Source organism: Pongo pygmaeus, chromosome 13 (genome assembly GCF_028885625.2).
Source record: "Pongo pygmaeus isolate AG05252 chromosome 13, NHGRI_mPonPyg2-v2.0_pri, whole genome shotgun sequence".
NCBI classification, from domain to species: Eukaryota; Metazoa; Chordata; class Mammalia; order Primates; family Hominidae; genus Pongo; species Pongo pygmaeus.
The window spans coordinates 57525851-57550078 of NC_072386.2; the positions used below are offsets into that span (position 1 = coordinate 57525851).

General features: G+C 42.8%; 1 protein-coding gene and 1 long non-coding RNA gene across 7 annotated transcripts in view; one reads left to right on the forward strand and one right to left on the reverse strand.

The window, feature by feature from the left end:
* The first annotated feature begins 5432 nt into the window (after window positions 1-5432).
* On the forward strand, window positions 5433-7465 carry LOC129043392 (uncharacterized). The gene is made up of 3 exons (XR_008504454.1): window positions 5433-5606; window positions 6713-6786; window positions 6986-7465. It is a non-coding gene; the product is annotated as an uncharacterized LOC129043392 (long non-coding RNA).
* A 5126-nt stretch (window positions 7466-12591) lies between these two features.
* Window positions 12592-24228, reverse strand: part of DOCK8 (dedicator of cytokinesis 8) — a 247673-nt gene continuing 236036 nt past the window's right edge. For all 6 annotated transcript variants that reach the window (XM_054499987.2, XM_063649580.1, XM_054499990.2 and 3 more), the window contains 2 exons: window positions 14384-14554; window positions 12592-13913 (listed from right to left, as the gene is read on the reverse strand). In XM_054499987.2, coding sequence (XP_054355962.1) covers window positions 13853-13913; window positions 14384-14554 — 232 coding nt within the window. In that variant the 3' untranslated portion in view covers window positions 12592-13852. The remainder of the gene's footprint in view (window positions 13914-14383; window positions 14555-24228) is intronic.

Below are 24228 nucleotides of genomic sequence, written 5' to 3' on the forward strand. Positions count from 1 at the left end.
GTTTGTATTTTTAGTAGAGACGAGGTTTCACTATGTTGGCCAGGCTGGTCTTGAACTCCTGACCTCAGGTGATCCGCCCACCTCGGCCTCCCAAAGTGCTGGGATTACAGGCGTGAGCCACCGCACCCAGCCTAACACCTGGGATCTTGTTTACATTTGGCTAATACTGTGGAGCGGGCATTTGAGGACCTTGTAGTTTAGTTTTCTAACTTTTTTTTTTTTGAAACGGAGTTTTGCTCTTGTTGCCCAGGCTGGAGTGCTGAAGCAGGTGGATCACAGTGAGGCCAGGAGTTCAAGACTAGCCTGGTCAACGTGGTGAAACCTTGTCTCTGTTAAAAATACAAAAATTAGCCGAGCGTGGTGGCAGGCACCTGTAATCCCGGTTACTCAGGAGGCTGAGGTAGGAGAATGGCTTGAACCCAGGAGGCAGAGGTTGCAGTGAGGTGAGATGGCAACACTGCACTCCAGCTTGGGCAACAGAGTGGGACTCTGTTTCAAAAATAAATAAATAAATAATTTTAAAAAGATGCTAGACTCTTAATCTCCTCAGGTGGGAGCGCCTGGAAGAAAAATATCTAGCTATGTTAACAGAGATTCTTTACAGATGCAAATTTTCCCCTACAAAGGATGGCTTTGCAGGGCCATTTCAAAATATGCCAAAGAGACATGTTACAGGATAAAATATTTTGATTTTCTTGTCATGTAATATTATGCCAGAGTCAGACTAAAAAGTCACAATATATAGGGTTAAATAAAACCCATCTGATGAGAATTTTTGGTTTGTAGGGCATGACTCCCCAGACCCCTTAGATAGGAATTTGGAAGATAAGAAAAGATCAGAGCTTAGTCCTCAAGCAGGAGTGAAAATTTATTAAAAAGCTTTAGAGCAGGAATGAAAGGAAGTAGAGTACATTCGGAAGAGGGCCAAGTGGGCACCTTGAGCGATCAAGTGCACAGTTTGACCTTTGACTTGGGGTCTTATAGGTTGGCATACTTTCGGGGTCTTGGGTTACTTCTCCTAATTCTTCCCTTGGGGTGGGCTGTCCACATGTGCAGTGGCCTGCCAGCATTTGGGAGGGGAACATGCGCAGTGTATTTGCTGGAATGGTACAGATGCTTTCTTGAGGCGTTCTTCCCTTACCAGTGTAGCATTCCTACAGGAAGGTCATTTACCAGTTAAACTCTGCCACTTTGCCTCTTAGTGCACGTGCTTGAGCCCACCCGCCCACTTCCTGAGATCTTATTGTGAAGCTGCTGATCATCACTTTCAGGTTTTTTCTATCTATTTGGAGACTGCCTTTCCCCGGTGCTGGCTGCAACCAGTTATTATTTGAGAGAGACAGTGTAACAACCATCTGACCATCACCTGATGGTCGCCTGACATTCCTGGTCAGGGTGGGGGGCCCTCTCCTGCGCTGCACATGTCTGCCTATCTACTGTAACAAGTAAACCATCAGATGATTGCTAAGGTTTCTCCCAGTGTGAGGAGTCCTGAGAAAATGGTATTCTCAGAGATACTGCAGTGTCCTCAGGGAAAGTCTAGATGGCCTAGACAGCTTGTGGCGCTCCATTGTCACCCTGCCACCAATGTCTCCCTGCCTTTTGTCATCCTCTGATCTCCCCCTGCTCAACCCCATTTCAAGTGAGGAGGGAAGAAATGTAGAAAAGATAATGAGGGAAAGTGGCGATGGGTAGTGAGAGGATGATGAAGTGGTAGATCATGCGAGAGCAGAGGGAAGACATAGAAATTACACGCATATACTTTTTTAGAGAAAGGACACAGGGAAAAGTTAGGGGGCATCAAAGAAAGAACATTTGCCTTCTTTTGTTCATCGAATAAAATAATTGCTGACATTTATTGAGCCCTTGTCCTAGGCCTGACATCTTGTTCAGTTTTTCACATGCATCATTTCATTTAGCCCTCATACATTTCATTTTATAGATAAGTGAGAAACATACTTAGAAAATTAATCAATATGTCCAATATCACTAATTAGTAAGAGACAGGACAAGGCATTGAACTTCAGCATCTTTGACCCCTGAGCTTGTACTTATAAATAGTAGTCCATACGGCTTTCCTACCAGCATTTCCTCTGAGCCAGGGAATGTCACTATTTTCCTTATGGCCAACAGCATTTAGACTCAATGTCATTGCTGACCTACAGTGATGAGTTCATCACCACGGGCAGACAGAGAGGCAGGTACCTATCCATACACTCACTCACCCACTGATGACACTCAGGAAGGCTTGGTAAAGACAAGTAAAGCCAGTGAATATTATAAATAGAAAGTATTTCTTGTGAGGTGCCACCAAGTAGGGAAAGCTTCTTAATTAACTCTGGCTGAGTCTAATGTTGAAATTAATTCTTGGCCAGCACAGTGGCTCACGCCTATAATCCCAGAACTTTGGGAGTCCGAGGTGGGCAGATCACGAGGTCAAGAGATCGAGACCATCCTGGCCAACATGGTGAAATGCTGTCTCTACTAAAAATACAAAAATTAGCTAGGTGTGGTGGTGCATGCCTGTAGTCCCAGATACTCGGGAGGCTGAGGCAGGAGAATCACTTGAACCATGGAGGCAGAGGTTGCAGTGAGCCGAGATCGTGCCACTGCACTCCAGCCTGGTGACAGAGCAAGACTCTGTCTCAAAAAAAAAAAAAAAAAATTAATTCTTGTTCTTTCTGGGTGCAAGATAGTTCCTGAACACATGCCCAGATGATCACAGGTGCCTGTGGTTTGTTGGGGGATAATATACACCAAAATAAGTGGTGAATACCCATAGCTAACCATAGCAAATTTTCTCAGTATCACACCTATCAGAAAACCCAAGTAAGCCTCATTGTAGGATACCTCTAGGTGACCCTCTAGGGATTATGGTTGATGATCACAGAGCTGTGATGTGATGATGTCCCATTAGGGGTCTTTCACCTGGTTGTCATTTCTCTGCCTGATACTTCAACTGCAAATTTGTGAGGAAATTTAGGAAAGACTGCATCAGACCCCTATCCAATAGTCTCCAAGCTGTGTGCACTTTCCTTGGATCTTCCTCTGTTTCAATGCAGGGATATTACATGGGTTTTGGAATCAGTCAGACTCACGTTCAAATTCTGTCTCTGCTGTTTATTGAGTGAGGAGCAGTGGTACAAATCCCTTGTCCTTGAAACTGCCGTATTCTCTCCTGTAGAAAGGAATTATGAAAGGTGTTATGAGGATCAGGTGAGCTAGCACATGCAATGCACCAGCACAGGGCCTGGAATATGGTAGGTGACCACCCACTGCAAACTCTTATTCTTTATGCTTCAGTTACCTATTGCTATATAAAATATCAACCCAGGCCTTAGCGGCCCCCAGGACTATACCCATTTGTCATGAAGAGCTTTAGTGAGCTTTACTTGAATAACAACCATTTGTTTGCTCATAGTTTTGTAATCTGGGCTGGGTTCTTCTACTGATCTCACCTAGGGTAGTTCATGCTCTCATACTGACCATTAGGAGGCTGAATTGGGGCCAGAAATCCAAGATAGCATCACTCATGTGTCAGGAAGCCTGGCTGTGATGCCTGGACCAGCTCGGATCAAGCCTCTGCTTGGTATAGTGCTCTGTTGTCACCTCCTTAAAATTCTGAATAATTTTAAAACAAGGAACCCTGCATTTTATTTTATACTAATCCCTGCAAATTGTGTAACCAGTCCTTGCAGCTGGATCTCTTTCTTTACTAGCTCAGGGCTCCAAGGGAGTGAAAGCAAAAGCTGGCAGGCTTCTTAAGACCAAGGCTAGAACTGGTACAGTATCACTTTGCCAAAGTAATGGGCCAAAGTAATTCACAAGGCCATCCCTGATTCGAGAGGAGGAGTGGGAAAATCTTTATGGCCCTCACTTGACCTCCATTTCCTACTTTCAGCATTTTCAGCAACTGGATCAGCAACTGGGTCCTGAGAGAGCTCTTCTGGTGCTAAGAAGCAGATACCTCCCCAAATGACCTCATAAAAAGAGGAATATATGGCAGAGGGTTCGAAATCTCTCAGAAATGAGGCATAACCCCATCTTAGGAAAGTGGAAAGAGTTAGAAACTCAGAGTCTGAGGCTACGCCTTGCTTCTCAGTGGTGACATTGACTTTCTTGGTCAGTCATGGCTTGAGGGGAGGTCAGGGAAACTGGTCACTCAGAAGAGACAACTGCCCCTTACAGAGACTGTGGGCAGGCCAGCTCTCTGTAAGAGGCTGTGAATAAGGTAGGGTATATCCCCTGATAGAAATGTTTTTTATCAGCCATTTATGAAGCACCAATAATTATATGTAAGAGTGTTTTGGCCTATGGGGATGTGACTCTAGGAGAGCAGGGCTCTTTTTTGTCAGTCACATACGGGTATATCTCTTTAATTGAAGTTGGGGTTGCGGGCAGGGGAATAATCAGAGGTTTATTCTTATTGTCCTTGTGCTCGGGGAGTCAGCCCCAGTCCTTGGTGACCGGCTCACATACCCTCATGTGGCTAGCAACACCCACCTACCATGGCAGTACAGGAGAACGCTTAACTCACTGTAATCTCCAATGCCTGAGTTCAAACGATTCTCTCGCCTCAGCCTCCCAAGTAGCTAGGACTACAAGTATGCACCACCATGCCTGGCTAATTTGTTTTACAGAGTTGGAAATCTTGCTATGTTGCCTAGGTTTCAAACCCCTGGCCTCAATCAAGCCTCCCACTTTGGCCTCCCAGAACCCTGGGATTCCAGGGGTGAGCCACCGCACCTGGCAGAGAATGCGTTCTTTTACAAAAATGCCAATTCACCTCAAAGAAAAGTTGAGTGAAGAAGGATGAGAAATTGTGACTTTATCTTATTTATTTGGTCCTGCTCCAAGGAAGATGACAGACTGAGGCCCGCAGAAGGAGGGATTCCCACATGGACTTGGGAGTGTCATCACCATCTCCTTGGGGCATGCAGAGGAGAGTGGTCACCATCTCTTGACCTCTCTCCTCAGCATGCTCCCCACTTCCCTACTCTACTTCCTCGCGGTTTCCTTCCTTTGTGCCCTCAGTCTAGTGTCCTTACTCCTGTCCTGGAGACCCCAACTCTTTTCTCCAGTGCATAGTGCCCCTCCCCAGTCCCTTCCTGCACCACTCAGCTGGTGCTATCGCGTTCCTTGGCCCAGCTTCGCTAGCTCTGAAAACGCAAGTGGTGAGGTGCAGTCCATCAGATGGAAGAGATGATATAATTGATGATCAGATCCAGAGCAGGTGCCCAGCAGTAACAGCTGTGGCAAATTTCTACATAAGCTAGCTGAGAAACAAGCTAATAAAATGAGCTTATTTCCCAGTGACAATGCAATCTAGTGTTCTATGACCAGCTCCTTGCAAAACAATAACCCTGGCATTATGACAAGATTCACATTAACTGTGCAAGGCCCTGTCTTGACTACCCAGGTGGCTAGCATCTACTTGGATAAGAATGTCCTGAGCTTCAAATCTCTTCCCTGATAAAAAGAGGGCTGCTGCTCTCAAGGAACTTCAGTCAAGGGGAGTGGGGGAAGACAGCTCCATACCCAGACAAAAAACTAGGGGGTGAAAGGCCAATGAGTGGTGGGAAGGAAAGGGAATGAAGCTTCCAGAAGTAAGTGCTGAATGGGAGATTAAAGTTGTCTGGGGGCCACGGTGGAGCACAGGTGTAATGGAGGGTGGGGTCTCTTTCAAACCTCACTCGTGGCTGTGTGCATGCGTGTCCGTTCCCACTGGAGTGGCGGTGCTTTCTTGAGGCAGGGGATGGGTTGCTTCCCTCCGGAGTCTTCGCTAGAACTCCCTCCTCCTCCTGCTTCCTTTCACCTATTCATTCCAAACATACATTGAGCTGCACGTTCTGGGTTCCCAACTGGAGGGGCCTCACGAAGGAGATTTTAGGACTATGCCCACTTGCCATGATTTTACTTTACTTGGTTCCCACTTCTACTCCTTTCCCTGAGCTTCACAGTTTTGAGAAAAAAAGCCCTCAGCCTCCCCAAGTCCCTCAGTTACGATGCACACCCTCTCACTTTGCTAATTTCCAACACTCGCTGCTGAATAGGCTGGAACACTTCTGCTTCGGATGCCCCGAAACACCCTCGGACGCATGCACAGTAACTCTCCCCCCTCGCCCGTCCCACCACCCGCTGCCCTTCCCCACAGCCCCCCGGCCGTGCTTGCTCTTTCTAGGCCCCATTTAAAGCGCTGTGTTTGTTGGGGAGTCCTTAGTTCAATTCTCGGTGGATTAGGGCCATTGAGATTCTTAATCAATTGCTGGGTTCCACGCGATCCTCTTTAGAAACTTTTTGCTTAATATGCATCTAGAGACATTCACGGCCCGCCTGCAGAGTTGGAGCCGATGGAGCGGAGCCTGGGAGGCTGCAGGCAACCCCCAGGCTTCTAAACAGCAACGTCAGTTTAATTATTGCAGATCCGTCATAGCTGCCAAGTCCTCTCTTTCTTCGTTGTTGTTAACGGGGAAACTTGCCGCCCAGTGGCTTTGTTTCAAGTGGAAGTCCGCGTGCTTTGATACCCTCAGGGGGCACTTACAGGCTAGATGGACACAGGTGGGCTGTGGGACTCCGTGTATTTACCTTCCAGAGGAATGCACTGCAAACATGCTGCACACAGGAGACAGGGAAGCCTGGCGAGGTTGGGTTTCCAGGCGCCACTGTATACCCTCTCAGTTCCACTGATATCCTTTCTTTCTTCTACCCGGAGGCCCTGGTCGTTGGCTCTCACCAGACAATGTAAACTGGCACTACAAGTGGAATAGACCAGACATTTATTTTCCGGTAAGTCAGGCCTCTGTCCTGCCTGCACCTTTGGCCTGATTTTGATTAATGTTGTCAGAAGCGGATGCAATGTGTGGGGGTGTTGGCTAAATTTTCTGAGAAGTGTCAATTGTAAATAGTGTTACCTTACATTTTGGGCAGCACTTTTGAGTTTCCAAAACATGTTCCCATGCATTATCTCATTTGGTTTCCTCAATAGATTGGAAGTATGTGGAGGAACTCGTACCCTCTTTCACAGTGAAAAAACCCTGAAGCTCAGAGCAGCATAGTAACTTCGCCAGAGTTGCAGAACTAGAAAGTGAAAGAATAAGAAACCAGGTCTTCTGGTCCTTAGTCTGGAGACTTTTGGCAGTCACACATACTTTTTTATTATCTTACTAATAACCCTGATAATCTTGTTGGATAACAGAACAATTTGTTCATCCGTGTCGTGTTCTCTCATTGCATTAAGGAAGTGATGAGGGAGCTGATTTCTCAATTGTTTTTGAGAGCTATAATGCCTTGAAAATCACTCCCTTATCCTTGCTACCAGTAATTTGCCATCTCCTAATATGTGGTAAAAATAGTAAAGGTAAAAACCAGCTGCCAAGCTACTGCCACAAAAATCAAGTAGGAACTGGGTTGGATTCACTAACATCGGTCCAGAGAGAGCACCGCTCCTCAAGATGGGTGCAGCATCAAGGACTTAGGGATCAGGAATGTGCACGGCTCTCCAGATGGTTTTCAACCAAGGCGATGCTGCATTTCCTCTAGTAATTTCATAATTAAAAACTTAGTGATTATCAGAAATTTAGTTTTTGGTTTCTTTTTTGTTTGTTTTGGGTTTTGAGACAGGGTCTCACTCTGTTGCCCAGGCTGGAGTGCAGTGACACAATCATAGTTCACTGCAGCCTTGAACTCCTGGATTCATGCCTCAGCCCCCCCAGTAGCTGGGACTACAGGTAGGCAACATCATACCTAGGTAATTTTTGTATTTTTTGTAGAAACGGGGTTTTGACATGTTTGCCAGACTAGTCTTGACTTCCTGGGCTCAAGCGAACTGCCAGCCTTGGCCTCCCAAAGGGTTGGGATTACAGGCATAAGCCACTATGCCTGGCCAGAAATTTAGTTTTTTATTTTTATTTTTATTTATTTATTTATTTTTTTGAGACGGAGTCTTGCTCTGTTACCCAGGCTGAGTGCAGTGGCGCGATCTGGGCTCACTGCAAACTCCGCCTCCTGGGTTCGCGCCATTCTCCTGCCTCAGCCTCCCGAGTAGCTGGGACTACAGGCACCCACCACCACACCTGGCTGATTTTTTAATTTTTGTATTTTCAGTAGAGACGGAGTTTCACCGTGTTAGCCAGGATGGTCTCAATCTCCTGACCTCATGATCCGCCTGCCTCGGCCTCCCAAAGTGCTGGGATTACAGGCGTGAGCCACCGTGCCCGGCAGAAATTTAGTTTTTAAATCAGGCTGTGTGAGGTTGGGTTTAAGAATATTGAAACTTGGCTCACACCTGTAATCCCAGCACTTTGGGAGGCTGAGGCAGGCAGATCACCTGAGGTCAGGAGTTTGAGACCAGCCTGGCCAACATGGTGAAACCCCATCTCTACTAAAAATATAAAAATTAGTCAGGTGTGGTGGTGGACACCTGTAATCCTAGCTACTCAGGAGGCTGAGACAGGAGAATTGCTTGAACCAGGGAGGCAGAGGTTGCAGTGAGCTGAGATGGTGCCACTGCACTCCAGCCTGGGCAACAGAGTGAGACTCTGTCTCAAACATAATAATAATAATAATAATGATAATAATAATAATAATGATAATAATAATAATAATAACAACAACAATATTGAAGCTATCATCTAGGTTTGAGGGAAAGCAGTAGAAAGGGGAAAAATTCTCTTAAAATTTGCCCATGCATTAATAATAGGAAAAGTCAAGAGTGAATGGAAAGTCATTCCTCTGGGACCAAGTGATCCCTCTTGTCTAATTTCCTTTAGGAGCGGCTTTTACCTTAGAGCTACAGAAAAGGTGCAGTCTGGCAGACATCATCACTGATGGCTACCTTCATTCATTACTTTGGTTACTTATAAACATTCATTGAATACCCACTTTGGGCCAGGTACTAGGGATACAATGATGAGAAAAGACACAATTTTGATGCTTAGCTTTTTCTGTTGAAACATAATTGTATTCTATTTTTCTGTTGCCTTCATTTTTCTCCTACTCCTGCCCCCCAACTTCATCCAGCTCTCTAGTTCTGATTCCTGGTCATTTGCACCATTTTTGGTAAGACACTCTAGAAAATGAATTACTGGTACGGCAAGACATTCCCTCCCGCTACCCATCTATTCCAATCCCCACTCTTCTTCAGGATATAAACCGTTAAGTCTTCCTTCTTCATATATTACAAATCCTCTACTGGGGATGGTCCTACAAGGCCAGTGATGGTGAATATTATATGAATTAGATTGTAATCTTTGCCTCTACATAAATTTCTTCTGACTGCATCTGCTTTAAAGCAAAACCTCCAGTAGTGAGCCTTGTGGTTTAACTGTCTTTCCCCTTCTTGATTCTCCAAGGAACTCCCAGTCCCCCTATTGTCAGCCATATGGTTTCAGTATTGACCTAACTTGTAGCTTGAGGGAAGAACCTCAGTTAGCATGAGCCGTTCTAATCAGAGTGAACCCAAGGAATTCCACTGGGAATTCTGGGACATAGAAGGTCTCTTCTTTGTGGGGAGTTGCGGTATGGGATTGTGAAGCTCAGCGCTGCTATTGCCATGATGGTTGAGCCCAGAATTTCTAGGGAGTACTGCTGAAAGCCTGAGGGTGAGTGCCAACCAAGAGGAAGCAGAGATGGAAAATGGACTTAGGATATGATCTTGAATCAAGCTGGGTCTGAATCAATGCTATCTCTGAATTATTCTGCTAAGTGAACTACTAAACTCTACCACCTCCTTTAAAAATGCCAGTTCGACAATGAGAACACATGGACACAGGAAGGGGAACATCACACTTCGGGGACTGTTGTTGGGTCGGGGGAGGGGGGAGGGATAGCATTGGGAGATATACCTAATGCTAGATGACGAGTTGGTGGGTGCACTGCACCAGCATGGCACATGTATACATATGTAACTTACCTGCACGTTGCACACATGTACCATAGAGCCTAAAGTATAATAATAATAATAATAATAATAATAATAATAATAATAAAAAGAAAAAAAAAATGCCAGTTCGAGTTTGGTTTTCTATCATTTATAAAAAAAGATTGCCAGTTGAACCCTACCTATCTAAGGCAATGGGAAGTATTGCTTTAAGCACAAAAAAGAATATACAGGATGTTCATACCCCGGCCATACACTGAATTCTAAGAATATATTTATAACCTTTAGGTTTGTTTGTTTGCAAAATGATACATAATCAGTAATAGTTTTACAGCATTTGAGAGAACAAGCATTTAAAAATGCATTCAAGGCCGGGCGTGGTGGCTCACGTCTGTAATCCCAGCACTTCGGGAGGCCGAAGTGGGCGGATCACGAGGTCAGGAAATCGAGACCATCCTGGCTAACATGGTGAAACCCTGTCTCTACTAAAAAATACAAAAAATTAGCTGGGCGTGGTGGCGAGTGCCTGTAGTCCCAGCTACTCGGGAGGTTGAGGCAAGAGAATGGCATGAACCTGGGAGGCGGAGCTTGCAGTGAGCCGAGATCGTGCCACTGCACTCCAGCCTGGGCAAAAGAGTGAGACTCCGTCTCAAAAAGAAAAAAAAAAATACATTCAAAGCAAAACAAAGGTTTCTGGTCTTTGAAAGCATACTTGCAACCACAATTACCAATGACAACTCTAAATTTTGTTTTTTTTTTTGAAAACAGATCTATTGTCATAGAAAGCACTCTTTATAGAATAGAATTATGGAATTTAAAGCAATGTGTGGCATGACAAACCCAATCAGATCTGTGCAGTATATTCATGTTTAATTTTCATGAGGTTCTTATGTGATAGTGACAACTGCACCCTTGACCTTGCTGAAGGAGGGGAGGCATGAAGCTAATCAGAAGATTTTCTCCAATAAGCTTTCATAGAAGAGTTTTCCAAATAAAATGAAGAGGGCTATCATGGCATATCAAGTTTCTCTAATTTTTAGGAAACAAAGGTACTAATTTGCTTTATTTTTAGAGGTTCTTAAAAGGCTTCTTTTCTAACTGCATATTTAGAATATATAATCAGAGGACCAACGTTCAATATCTTTTTTTGTGCCATCACTTTAAAAAGTGCAGCCATGCTCCCCACTTAACTATCTAGAGTTGAGAAATGATCTGGGAGTTAGCCCAGAAATAGTGTGAACAGCTAGAGCCAATATTGACAAATCCTTATTCTCCAACCCCACAAGTTTCTCTCCTAGGTAAGCTCATGGGGCTCTCAATCACACCGTGTCATTCTTACTTTAGACACTATTCCCACTTCTTTGGTTATCTATATTCTGAGCCCACAAATCAGAGGCATCAAGTTAAAAAAGCCGAACGCTTGTAGAATGGCACTATCCAACATGGTAGCCAGTAGCCCCATGTGCCTATTGAGCACTTAAAATGTGGCCAGTCCTAACTGCAATGTGCTGTAAGTACAAACTACACATCAGATTTTTAACGACTTAATATGGAAAAAAAAAAGACTGTAAAATAATTTTTTATAGTGGAAGCATATTGAAATAATATTTTATATATATTGGGTTAAATATACTAGTAAAGTTAATTTTGCTGGTTTCTTTTTATGATGCTGATTATTTTTTGAGACAGGGGCTCACTCTGTCACCCAGGCTGGAGTGCAGTGACACGATCATGGCTCACTGCAGCCTCAACCTTCTGGGCTCAAGCAATCCTCCCACCTTAGCCTCCCGAGTAGCTGGGACTACAGGCACATGCCACCATACTTGGTTAATTTTTATATTTTTTTTGGTAGAGATGCGGTTTAGCCATGTTGCCCAGGCTGGTCTCAAACTCCTGGGCTCAAATGATCTGCCCACCTTGGTCTTCCAAATTGCTGATATTACAGGTATGAGCCACTGCACTTGGCCTATTATTATTTTTAATATGGCTACTAGAATTTTTAAAATTATATATGTGGCTTGCATTACATTCTTATTGGCAGTGCACTTCTAGAAGCAGGCCTACTCATCATTCATTCATTTAGTGAATCAACAAATATTTATTGGGTATCTTTTGTGTGTTTGGTGCAGGGCTAGGGGATAAGAATGCAGCAGTGAACATGGTTCCTGCACTCATGAAGCAAATGTATCCACTGTGGTACAAAAGAGACTGTAAAAAACAAACCCAAATGGACAACAGGTATCTAAAAGCAGGGGATATTTAATCAGGAATATTCTAGGTTACTAGAGTTATTACGGCTATTTGAGTTAAGGTCCAAGACTATATAACTTAGCATCTAACCCTTATTGTTTTAGGGCAGAATCTAATACAATAGGTGTTGGCCTATCCTTGAGTTAGTCAGGAAAATGTTACATGCTATGGGCTGTGCTCTAGTCTGTTTTGTACTGTGGCTACTACACATGTATATGATCTTCCTCATGGAACGGAGATGATTTGGAGGGCAGTGACAATGTTTTTTGACCTTGGTCTCAACACAGTGTCTCCCAAAGAGTAGGGGAATACATATGGAATTAAAGTATGTCATGTGTACTCATTTTAAAAAGCAGTTAGGTGTATACTTTAAAAGAGTTCTTCCCCAAATACCTAAAAAATAAAAAGTTTAGCACTTAAACTGGTAAGTTTTAATTATTATTTTAAGTCCTCTTTCAGATTATAAATTCATGCATACCTGATGGTATAAACAAAAAGTTCTGAAATATCTGAACTAAGTCATCGTTCATGACTAGCAGGGTTAAACATTGCAGAAGAGGTGCCACCTTGGATAGTGTTATTTGATGGAGGCCAGGACGATGCATCTGTCTTCTCTCTGAAGTACTTTACAAAACATTATGAGTTGGTCAACAAAACAAAACACAAAACATGAGTTGCAAAGGGAAACATTTAGCTTGCAATTCTTATTACATCTTTATTATCAGTCAAGGTCACAGTCATATTAAAAATAGATAATTTAATTCTCAAATAATGTCTTTGTTCCTCTTTTTCCTAAAGCCCATTGTCAAAAGAAGTCAAAGTTGAATATATTTTGTAGCTGATATACATACGCTGACAGATAGCACAATGTTCTGAAATGAAAACAGAGATATTATTGCTTTATAAAAAGAAACTTGGTCCCAGAGAGGAGAAAAATAGATAGTACACAAGAGTGACATAAGAAAAAAAGCAAAGCATTATCGGAGAATTGTTTCCATTTAAGTGAAAGCAGTATCTGTGATTTTGGGCTGACTGCTCCAAGTACCGTGTATCTCCTACATCAGTGCTTTGAATGTATTCTTCTATAAATGCATGTTAAATTAACATAACAGTAATAATAAAATAAAAATAACTATACAACAACTAGTCCACCATTACCAAAAGGGTAACAAGTTCACAAATAATCTCCTCCCAAATTTCCAACCATGATGATTTTTAGAATTGTAGTAAGGCTTCTCTTTGTAGATTAATTGAAAATGTTTCGTACTCCTACAAGTTTGCCCTGCCTTCCTATAAAGAGGGAAATTCAGTTTGAATCAACTGGTGGATAATTTTTCCATTTTTCTTCAGGCAATTTGAGTTACTCCAATAAATTCAAATATGGGCCAGAGGAAATCATCTCTCAGATGGGCAGTGATTGACCAGTCAGCAGGAGAAGCTGCTTATGCCTTGTTTGGTACATTGTGGAAAAACACACTTTAATAAATACGCAGTCACGCCTGAGTACCCATCCTCCATTCCGCCACCCCCCAGTATGGCAAAAATCTGGTCAGAGTCCATTTGGGTATAATTCCATGGTTCTTGGGATCCCAAAGCTTCCAGAGTGCTGGCTGGTCAGGGAGTGTACAGTCAGTCCTGGGTGGCAAATGTCCCATTTTTTAAGTACCAGCAAGTCCTTCTCCAGAGTTGCAGGGCCACAGTCTCCACGAATGACGATGGCTTTTCTTAGCTGCCCTGTGACAACTGGGTTTCACATTTCCTGAAACTAGATCTGTGGAAGGAGTCCCTGAAATTAAGAAAAGAGAGGGAGGAGAGGGAAAGAGAGCATACAGAAGCAAGAAAGATCAATTAGCCTTTTAGAAAGGGTTGGGGGTGGATCACCCAGTAGAAATGGACATCAGTCATGGAGAACTCAGCAAATAATAAGTGAAAGGTCTGCGACCCCTTCACACTGTGCCAAAACAAACATACAAACCAACCAACCAAACAAAAAAACCAACACAGGCCATCATTCAGCCCTGGGAATACCCTGGCACAAGACCAACACCAAGGTGTCTGGGAGAGGTCAAGGAGCAGGGATGGGGAGGACAGAGGCAGAATGAATCACGCTCTGGTAGCCTCTCTGATTGCTGGACCCTCTTCCACCCTTTGGAGGTTCTGCAGCTCCCCAAGTGCAGCAGAGCATGCCCCAAGGTGCTAGGCCCCATGCGCTGCCCTTTATCCCCCAGGAAGAGGCCTCCTCTGCCCTGTTCTTACCTCTTTTGACTCTCAACTCTGAATATTGGCTTGTACAGTTCTGGAATTTTCCGCTCGATCATTGGCCTGAGGTTCTCTTTTAGCTTGTGATAGTTCTTTTTGAGTTCCTGCTGATATTCCCTCTGGTCTGCCGTGATGAGACGCTTGTTTTTCTCTACAGCTTCACCACATCTGAGATGAAAATGTCAGTGTGGGAGAAATAAATGACTTTGAAGTGTTTAGAAATCTGAGAACAATGAAATTACTTACGATTTTTCGAATAACTTTAAGAGCGTTTTCAAACTGGGTGGCATACCGGGATTACCTGTGGAGCTTTTCAAAATGCAGATTTCTGGGATCTATCTCTGACTTAATGAATCATAACTGCTGAGGGGTAGCACCCAGAAATCTCTGTGTGTGTTTTTTTTAACCTTATTTTATTATTTTTTGAGACGGGGCTCACTCTATCACCCAGGCTGGAGTGCAGTGGCGTGATCACAGCTCATGGCAAACTTCGACCTCCTGGGCCCCAGTGATCCTCCTACCTCAGCCTCCTGGGTAGCTGGGACTACAAGAGTGGGCCATTGCTTCTGGCCCAGAAATGTCTAATTTTAAAAAGTTGCCAAGGGGATACTGAAGCCAACCTAGCCAGAGTTGAGAACCTCTGACTTGCTATGTGCCAGAAGAAGTTTCAAGAAGTTTTACATGCATTATCTATTTAATTTTCCCAACAACCCTAAAAAGTAGCATTTATCTCTATTTTGTTCCTGAAACTCAGAAATGTTAGGATGCTTGCCCAAGATAACACTGTGAGGAAGTGATGGATCTAAGAGTCAGACCAAAACACACTGCAGAATGGAAGCTGTTACACTTACAAAAAACTCACTGTGATTTACAGCAACACGGCAGACAGAGCAGATGGCATTCAGCCTCCTCCTGCTACGCACATATGGAAGTGCTAGGAAAGCACAGCAAAAACTTGTTGAAAGAGAAGGGGAACACCAGGTGCCAGAAAGAAAGAGAAAAATCAAAGCTAGAATGATCACAGGAGCTGGTGACAAGGCAGCTGTCAGTAGGACTGCCCATTAAGATTTTAGGACTGCGTATAGATCTATGGGCTGAGGGGAAGGGGCTTCAAAGCTCACACAAGATTAGTGACGTGGCCTTGGCCAGGGCAAAGGGACATTCTGGATATGCCACCTGCATATCGTCCACAGCCTTGAAAAGCTATCCCATCTATGAAAGAGGGTTTAGAAAAATGCTGCAAGATGTCCAGAGAGGCAGAATGAAAACTTGCTATCAGCTTAGGGCCATTAATGGGAAAGAAAGTCATATTGAGAAATGGAAATTCTAGGCTTGCACCACACATGGTATAAGTTACAAATGTACATTCCTTGACTGAATGCACTTCAAGGTGAGAAAATAACTTAAAAGCCAGTCCAAGATTACTGAAATTGCTAGGGCTCAGACAAACCAACATAAAGTTGTTCTGGAGGAACACATTCTCAATCAGGGCATATGAGCCACTCTCGTGAAAGATGAGCTCACAATAAAAAATTACAAACCATATGAGGAAACCAACCACCATGAGGGAAAACTAACAGATGCATCAAACAAAAGAATTAGTCCAATAAGAATTAGAGATAATAAAACAACGTAAAAAACCAAAGTTAATATAGAGAGGTAGTAAAATGTATAAAATCCTAAGTAACCATGTAACTAGAAAAAAAAAGAAAATAAATAAAAGGTATAAAATCCATGATAAAAACAAATAAACAGGGAAAATGAAAAAAGAGACCAGGAAAAGTTCAGAAAAGGACCAAACAGAACTTCTAGAAAAAAGAAAAATGCAGTCACTAGGCTGGGTGTGGTGCCTCATGCCTGTAATCTAAGCACTTTGGGAAGCTAAGGTGGGCAGATTGCCTAGGCTCACAAGTTAAAGACCAGACTGGGCAACATGGCAAAACCCCACCTCTACAAAAAATATAAAAATTAGCTGGGTATGGTGGCAGGTGCTGCAGTCCCAGCTATTTGGGAGGCTGAGGTGGGAGGATGGCTTGAGCCTGGGAGGTGGAGGTTGCAGTGAGCCAAGATCATGCCACTGCACTCCAGCCTGGGTGACAGAACCAGACCTTCTCTCACTAAAAAAAAAAAAAAAAAAATACAGTTGCTAAAAGTCAAAAACCTCAATGGAAAGGTTAAAGGTTAAATAATAGACTAGACATAATTGGAGAAGTAAATGTTTGACAGATCCAAGGAAATTACCAATGAGATTTAAAAAATAAAAAATATGAAAAAATTGGTTAAGAAACATAGAGATAAAAGGAAGATCCAACCCACATCTAATAGAATCTCCAAGGGAATGGAAAATGAGAGGGAGGCAATATTTAAAGAGATAACAGCTGGTAATTTTCTAGAGTTGGAGAGAGATATAAATCCTCTAATGAACAACAACAGATCTATATCCAGTCTTCTCATGACAAAACTGAAGAACATTAAAGACAGAGAAAATCTTTAGAATTCATCATGGTTATCTGGCTTGTGGACCGTTAAACCTGGTGTTTCCCCTGTCTCCTATACAGTATGGTACACACCAAAGAAGAAAATCATGTTATTTTAAACATGATAAAGTTTTGCCTTTTGTTTTGTACTCTTCTACCCAAGGGAACTTACAAATCAATAAACCTTAAAGGGACAGAATAATGGCTGTATGTTACCTAACACGCAATAATTAGTAATAATTATATTATCCTTCAAATGAATAAGACGTGGGTAATCAATATGGCTTACATTATTTTCCTAATAGTGGTACTAGATTTTGGCTAAGTTATGGAGATACCCAGACATTGTTATCAAATCCTCTTAACACTGAACACATTTACAGGATGACAGTCAAAGAGGAAGAGGATAGCCTGTGGCAAGGAAGAGCTACCTGCCTAGGCAAAAATAAACTTACGACCACAGCTTCATCATGGAATTAGCCTGCTATAGAAGAAGGACTTGATTTAACTCACACAGAATCTGAAAGAACTCCCTTAACTGGATTTTCACCTATCTTTTATGTTTGTCATTAATTGATGTAAATTATAGGATACCTAAGGTTATGAATTAAAGGTTTTAGGGAAGAAATAGAAGGGAAGGCATATGGCCTTTGAACCCTGAGAAATCTGTATCACCCCTTATTATTATTTTTTATTGCTTCTTAACTAACAGTTACAAGTACCACCATGTGTAAAATAAAATCAGTTTCAGGATGACTTCAAGGCCCAAGTTTATAACATTGGCAGACTACAGGAGGTGGGATGAGGCCTGCCAAAGCTAACAGCTAATTTGGGGAAGTCTACTCTGACAACTTTGGTAAAATTAACTAAACCCTCCTTAGTCTTTGTTTGCAGAAGTAGTAGTAGCTAGCTAACACATTCTGATTGCTTACCATGTGCCCTTGACTGAGTTAAATGTGTTATATGCAGACAACTGGGGTTGAAACAAGCTGCTACTCATTAACAGGATGACTTAACCATAAAAATCTTCAATTTTCTCATCTGGAAAATGGGGATAATAAGCTCATATAATCTCCTAGGGTTGCTGGGAGAATTAAATCAGAAGCTATGATAATAAGGCAGACTGATGCTTCTGGAGTGTAGCAGATTGTATTTTCTAAAAATGGCCACAAGAATGTGCTCTCCTAGAACCTTGCCCATGCCCCCATCAAGAAGTGGATGGTTCTTTGTGACAGCCACAATGAATAGGATGTGGTGGAGGTGGTACTGTGTGACTGGCTAATAAAAGGTGATATGGCCTCTGTCTCTCTCCCTCTCCGTACTATAGGAGTTCTGAACCATCCTGTGACAAGTCTAGCTACCCTAAAGCTGTCATGCAGGAGAGACCATGTGGAGAGAAGGAGAGTTAGACAGAGGAGGAGCCCCTGCTGTTTGAGTATTCTCAGCCTAGACACCAGACATGAGTGAGGAAGCATTCAGGTAATTCAAGTCCTAGTCACTGTCTCAGTGCAACTGAGAGACTCCAAGCAAAAACTGCTTAGCTGAGCCCAGCCAACCCCAAGTTACAGCAAAACCATTCTCACGGCCACAATACACCTGCTAGGGCCCCAGCCATCATGACCACATCCTAGGCAAGTATCAGGAGTAGAAATGAGGAAAGCAGAAATTATTATGTACCACATGCATAATAATTAAATTTTGTTTTAAGCCACTAAATTGTGAGGTAGTTTGTTATATAGCAATTAATAAATGTGGTGTTTTATAAAGAAAAATATATTAATAGCTGGAGTAAAAAAAGTAGATTTTATGTAGTAAATTACTTTATGTCTTTAAACTTTTATAATGCATAAAATTATTTTATATACTTTGTCTACATTTCTTCCTTTCAGTCATTTGGGTTATATTCTCTAGGTTATTTGATTAAAATTGAAATAATTTCTACTATGTTAATTTAAATCCCTAAGCTAAAGAAGGCCATGTGCTAAATATCCCTCCTAAAGAATAGCCATATCTCTTGGAAAATGTAAACAAGATCATAAAATGACACTGCAAACAACTTTTTAAAAATGGTCTTATCTGTAACATTCTCAATAGGTCCACAAACATCTGTGCTGCTCTCACTTAGTGATACAACCATTCCAGACTTCCCTCACATCCTCTGATGCTCCCTTTGTTAGTAAATTCACTGAACACAAGTATTTTCTTAGAACAAATATGCCTGGGGTTTTCTAGCAGTCACAGTCCTACAGAAACCAGATTGATAGGGATTAGAAAGGGCAGGAAGTTATGCCTCCAGAAAAGGATTCCTGGCTGTTGATGACAGTAACATTTTGGGGCCTCCATATATAGAGTTAAGGTCTCCTACAGAGAGAGTAGTCATGCTGCCCTCACCCCCTCTGCATCTCTTGGTACCCCCTCTTTTTTTAGAGAGAGGATCTCATTCTGTCATACAGGGTGGAGTGCAGTGGCATGATCTCAGCTCACTGCAACCTCTGCCTCCTGGGCTCAAGTGATCCTCCCACCTCAGCCTCCCGAGCAGTTGGAACTACAGGCACGCCACTACACCCGGCTAATTTTTTTTTGTATTTTTTGTCAAGACGAGGTTTTGCCATGTTGCCCAGGCTGGTCTCGAACTTGTGAGCTCAAGTGATCTGCCCACCTCAGCCTCCCAAAGTACTGGGATTACAGGCGTAGCCACTGTACCCAGCCTTGGCCCCCCTTTTTCAGCACAGCCCATACATCGGTTCCTCAGTGTGGCAGACAAACATTTGTTAGTTGTTTTCTCAATATCCATTCTTTCTTCCCTACTAGCAGAACTCCAGGCAGCGTGGCCACCTGAAAACTTACATTTCCTAGCCTCCCATGCAGGTAGGGATAGCTGATAATATAGGTGAAGGCACTGGGAAATGGGCACATCTTTTTGCTCTTTCCTCATTTCTACTCCTGATTGCCTAGATGTGGTCATGATGGCTGGAGCCCTAGCAACCATATCATGACCACAAGAATGGGTGCACTATAACCAGGATGGCACGGCAAAGGATTGGAAAAGAACCAGGGTCTCTGATGACTTTATGAGGCCACTACACAGCTCTACATAGACTACCTCCAATCTTATTTAATGTGAGAGACAAATAAATTTCTTATTTAAGCTACTCTTACTTCTGTTACTAGCAACTGAATATAGTCACTAGAGGGAACAGCTCAGCATGGCAATTAAGAGGGTGGACTCTGGAGCCAGAGTGCTCAACTCTGAATCCCGCTTTGCTGCTTACTGGCTTTGCAACCTTAAACAAGCTACTTAACCTCTTCATGTCATAGTTTCTTCACCTGTGATGTGAGGGTGATAAGAGCCTACCTCATAAATTAATGTAAAGATTAAATTAGTTGAAACATATCAAATGTTCAGAACAGTCCCTGCACATAGCTGAAGCCAGAGCACATGGTAGTGTTATTATGCCTGACAGACCCAGTCTAAGTAAATGAACTATTTGTACAATATGAGAATGATAAACTATTAGAGATGCTGCATTCTAGTCTCTTTATTTCATAGTTGATGAAACTAACACGCAAAGAGGTGAAGTGCCCTGTCCAGTCACATGCCTGTGGGACAGCACAGCTGGATATATACCCAGAATCCTGCTGCTCCCAGGCCAATGTCTCATCAGCATCACTGTGTCTTATGATTCAAACTTTATAGAGACAGACAAATCATGGATAGACAATCTCTGTATTTAAGTCAGATTAATTCTCTATTTCCCACTCAAATCCATCAGTTCCCTATTTGCCCCGCTGAATAATGTTACACTTACTGATCCCTTAGTATGTACGAAGTCTTATTCTAAGTTCCATCTATTAACTCATTTTATTCTGACACTAACTGCAAGGGATAGTTACAATTATTATTCCCATTTTACATCTGGGGAAACCGAGAGTAGGTAACTTCTCAAGGTCACCCACCTAGTTAAGGCAGAATGGGATCTGAACTCAGGCAATCTGGCTTGAGTGCCCATATTCCCAACCTCAACGCCACATATACTGCCTAGGAAAGCCATTTCCCCATTTCCAGCTATAAGACACGCATATGGCCTTGGTCTCAAGTTAAAACTACTGCTTCTATTTCCACCTACACTCTACACATTTGGTTGCCCTTTGGCTACTTGGACAAATTCCTTCTCCTTCCTCTTCATAGACCCCAACTCCAGTTTAAAAACACCACCACTCAACAGCCTGTTTTCTGAGCCTACGACCACATATATGCTGCAGAACTCTTTCAGGGTGTATCTGAAACTACTTCTCTTAAAGGCAAGCTGTAACTGGCGCCAATGAGTACTACTGTCTTTTTTAAAAATTAAAAACAAATTTAACATCACTTAGTCTTTATAAGAATGAGAAAATCCAGATAAGTATAAAGAAGAAAATTTAAAAACCTAAATGGTCGGGGTGTTTGGGGGAGCAGAAGAGGAAGACAGAAGATTGTATCTCTCTGTCTTGGCTTCTGAACCTGAGATGTTTTTTATTATTGCAGGAAAAGACAGAAGCTGATTGAGGTCCCAGCTTGGTAACAGTTTGAAGAGTTGCAGGACTGGCTGGATGAGTACTGGCTGCAGCAAGTCATGCTGCCAGGATTCTTTATGGCTGTTTCTGCTTCCACTACAGCTGAGTCAGAAAGGTCGCTGCCCAGTGGTGGCAGTAGATGCAGTGGACCTGGCAAGCAAATGTTTCCGCTATTAGCTCTCAGCAACAGAGACTCATTTATGGTCACCTTGGAAATCTGGGCTTATCGATCTACAGCCCAAGTCTGCTGAGAAGCTGGAGCTTACTAAAGGGGAAACCTGAGAGCTGTTCAAGCCCCAAACATTTTCCACTTCTGCGTCACCTCTGCTGTCTGTTAGCAGAGTGGAGGAGAAAATACACCAGCACAAACAACGTGAAAAAATACTCTATTCATTAAAAGCTGTAACTTCCAGACTGGACTTGAGAAGCAATTAAGCAACAGAGGCACCTCATCTACTATCTGTATTCAGGGTATGATTTACATACCGTAACATTCACCCATTTTATGTGTAGAGTTTGATGAGTTTTAGTAAATTTACACAGTTGTGCACCATCAGCACACTCTCACCCACGACTTCTGATCTCTGTAGAATGAAGTGGAGGGCCCGCCAACTGTTGTGTTTGCACATAGAGATAAATAATGAGCAGCAGTACTGTTTTGCCTGTAGCCTCGTCCTACTGGTATTGGGACTTCATCCTTCCACATATGTAGCACAGTGCCTGGCACAAAGTAGGAGCTCAATAATTGCTGAATGAATGGATGAACTGATGTCTATAGTTGGTTCAAGGTGCAGCGGTTTGAGCATGTTTGCTTTTTTGTTGTTGTTGTTCTCACATAATTTTATTGAGATTTACAACTTTTTTTGCCATTAAAATTTTATTTTATTATTTATTTATTTTGGGGGAGGAAGCAGAAGGCAAAAGAGGTAAACGATGATAAGGATGGCCTAAGAGATTAAGCCCTTAGGGAAGGAGGGAGAGGTAATAGGGAGAAATGTGAAAGGGAGGAAATTAAGCAATCTTTGCAGGCTCTCCACCAAAGTTTGGTCCAGTGTAGCAGCAGCAGCAACACCTGGGGGCCTGTTAGAAATGCAGTGCTTCAGGACCCACCCCAGACCTACTGAATCAGAATCTGCATTTTTCTTTTTCTTTTTTTGAGACAGGGTCTTTCTCTGTCACCCAGGCTGGAGTGCAGTGGCACCATCATGGCTCATTGCAGCCTTGACCTCCTCGGGCTCAAGCTATCCTCCCACCTCAGCCTCTCGAGTAGCTAGGACTACAGGCACACACCACTACCACGCTTGGCTAAATTTTTGTATTTTTTGTATTTTTTTTAAAGAGACAGAGTTTTGCCATGTTGCCCAGGCTGGTCCTGAACTTCTGGACTCAAGCAATCCTCCCACCTCAGCCTCCCAAAGTGCTGGGATTGGAGGCGGAGCCACTGCATCAGGCCAAAATCTGCATTTTGACAAATCCTCGGGTGATGTGTAAGAACAGTGAAGTTTGGGAAGCACAGACAGTCTCCTGGCACTCCTAGAACAATGCAGCAGCCCAGCTAGCAGGGAGAAAGGTGGGACTGGTTCCCATGTGGAATCACCATTAAAAGGGCAGGATAACAACATTTAAAATGGTGAATTTGATTTTGAAAATCCAACATTTCTGCAGGCCATCTGGGGAGAATGATAGCATCATTATTGAAACTCTAATGCATGACTGTGTTAAAGGACCAACCCCTAGGAAAGTCCATTTCCTCTTGTATCTCTTGCCTGGGACTAGTTTTACTGGGCCCTGGTTCTTTTTGGAGTAACTTTTCCTGGGGCTGGGAGCTAATGAGAAACGCATGTTTAGTAGGGATTTTGTAAGTACATTTTACCTAGGTGGCGTCATGGAAAGGATCGTACCCATGAGATACTGGATTGCAAGATTTATAACTAGTAGAAAAAATTGAGGCAAACTGAAGTAAATGAAAATCACTTTCTTGACAAGTTTTCTTAAACATTTAAATTGTATTCAGAGCCTCATTTACTGATATTATCGTATTTCCAATCTTTCCTCCTTGTCCTAGCATGCTCATGAGAACATGCTGCTCCAGCTGGACTTAGAGGAGCCCGGTGCATCAGAGGCATTCCTGACAGAGTCTCGTGGTCCTGCTGGTCCACTCACTGGTACCCAGTCCTCCTCATCCTCGGGGATAGGTTCCAAGACCCCCAGGGGATGCCTGAAACTGCGGATGGTACTGAACCCTACATATATTATGTTTTTTTCTATGCATACATACCTATGATAAAGCTTAATTTACAAATTAGATAGAGTAAGAGATTAACAACAATTATAGCAATATACTGAAATAAAAGTTTCGTGAATGTGGTCTCTCTCTCTCTCTCTGAATATCATATTGTAGGTAATACTTTCAAACCATGGGTAACTAAAGCAGCTGAAAGTGATACCTTGGATCAGGCAGGGCCACTGTCCTGGCTCCCTCTTCCCCACTAGCGCCTTTCTTCCACGTATATAGTCAAGACAAGATTTAAGTGGTGTTTTTCCATAACAACTCCCACAAATGCTCCAGCCTGAAACTGATTTCTCTTTTCTGATCTTTATAGTCCTGTAGTTAGTCATTCTTAAAGTTCTGTGCATATGCGGCATTGTATTATTCAGCCATGCAGAGCTATGTCCTGTCATTAAGAACAGAGGAACAAGCCAGATCTCTGTATTCCCATAACTAATATCATGCCTGGAATATAGTGAGTGCTCTTTAAACATTTCATAGGTCCTTTTAGAGGTCCTGGGGCATTGTCAACTTTGGAAGCC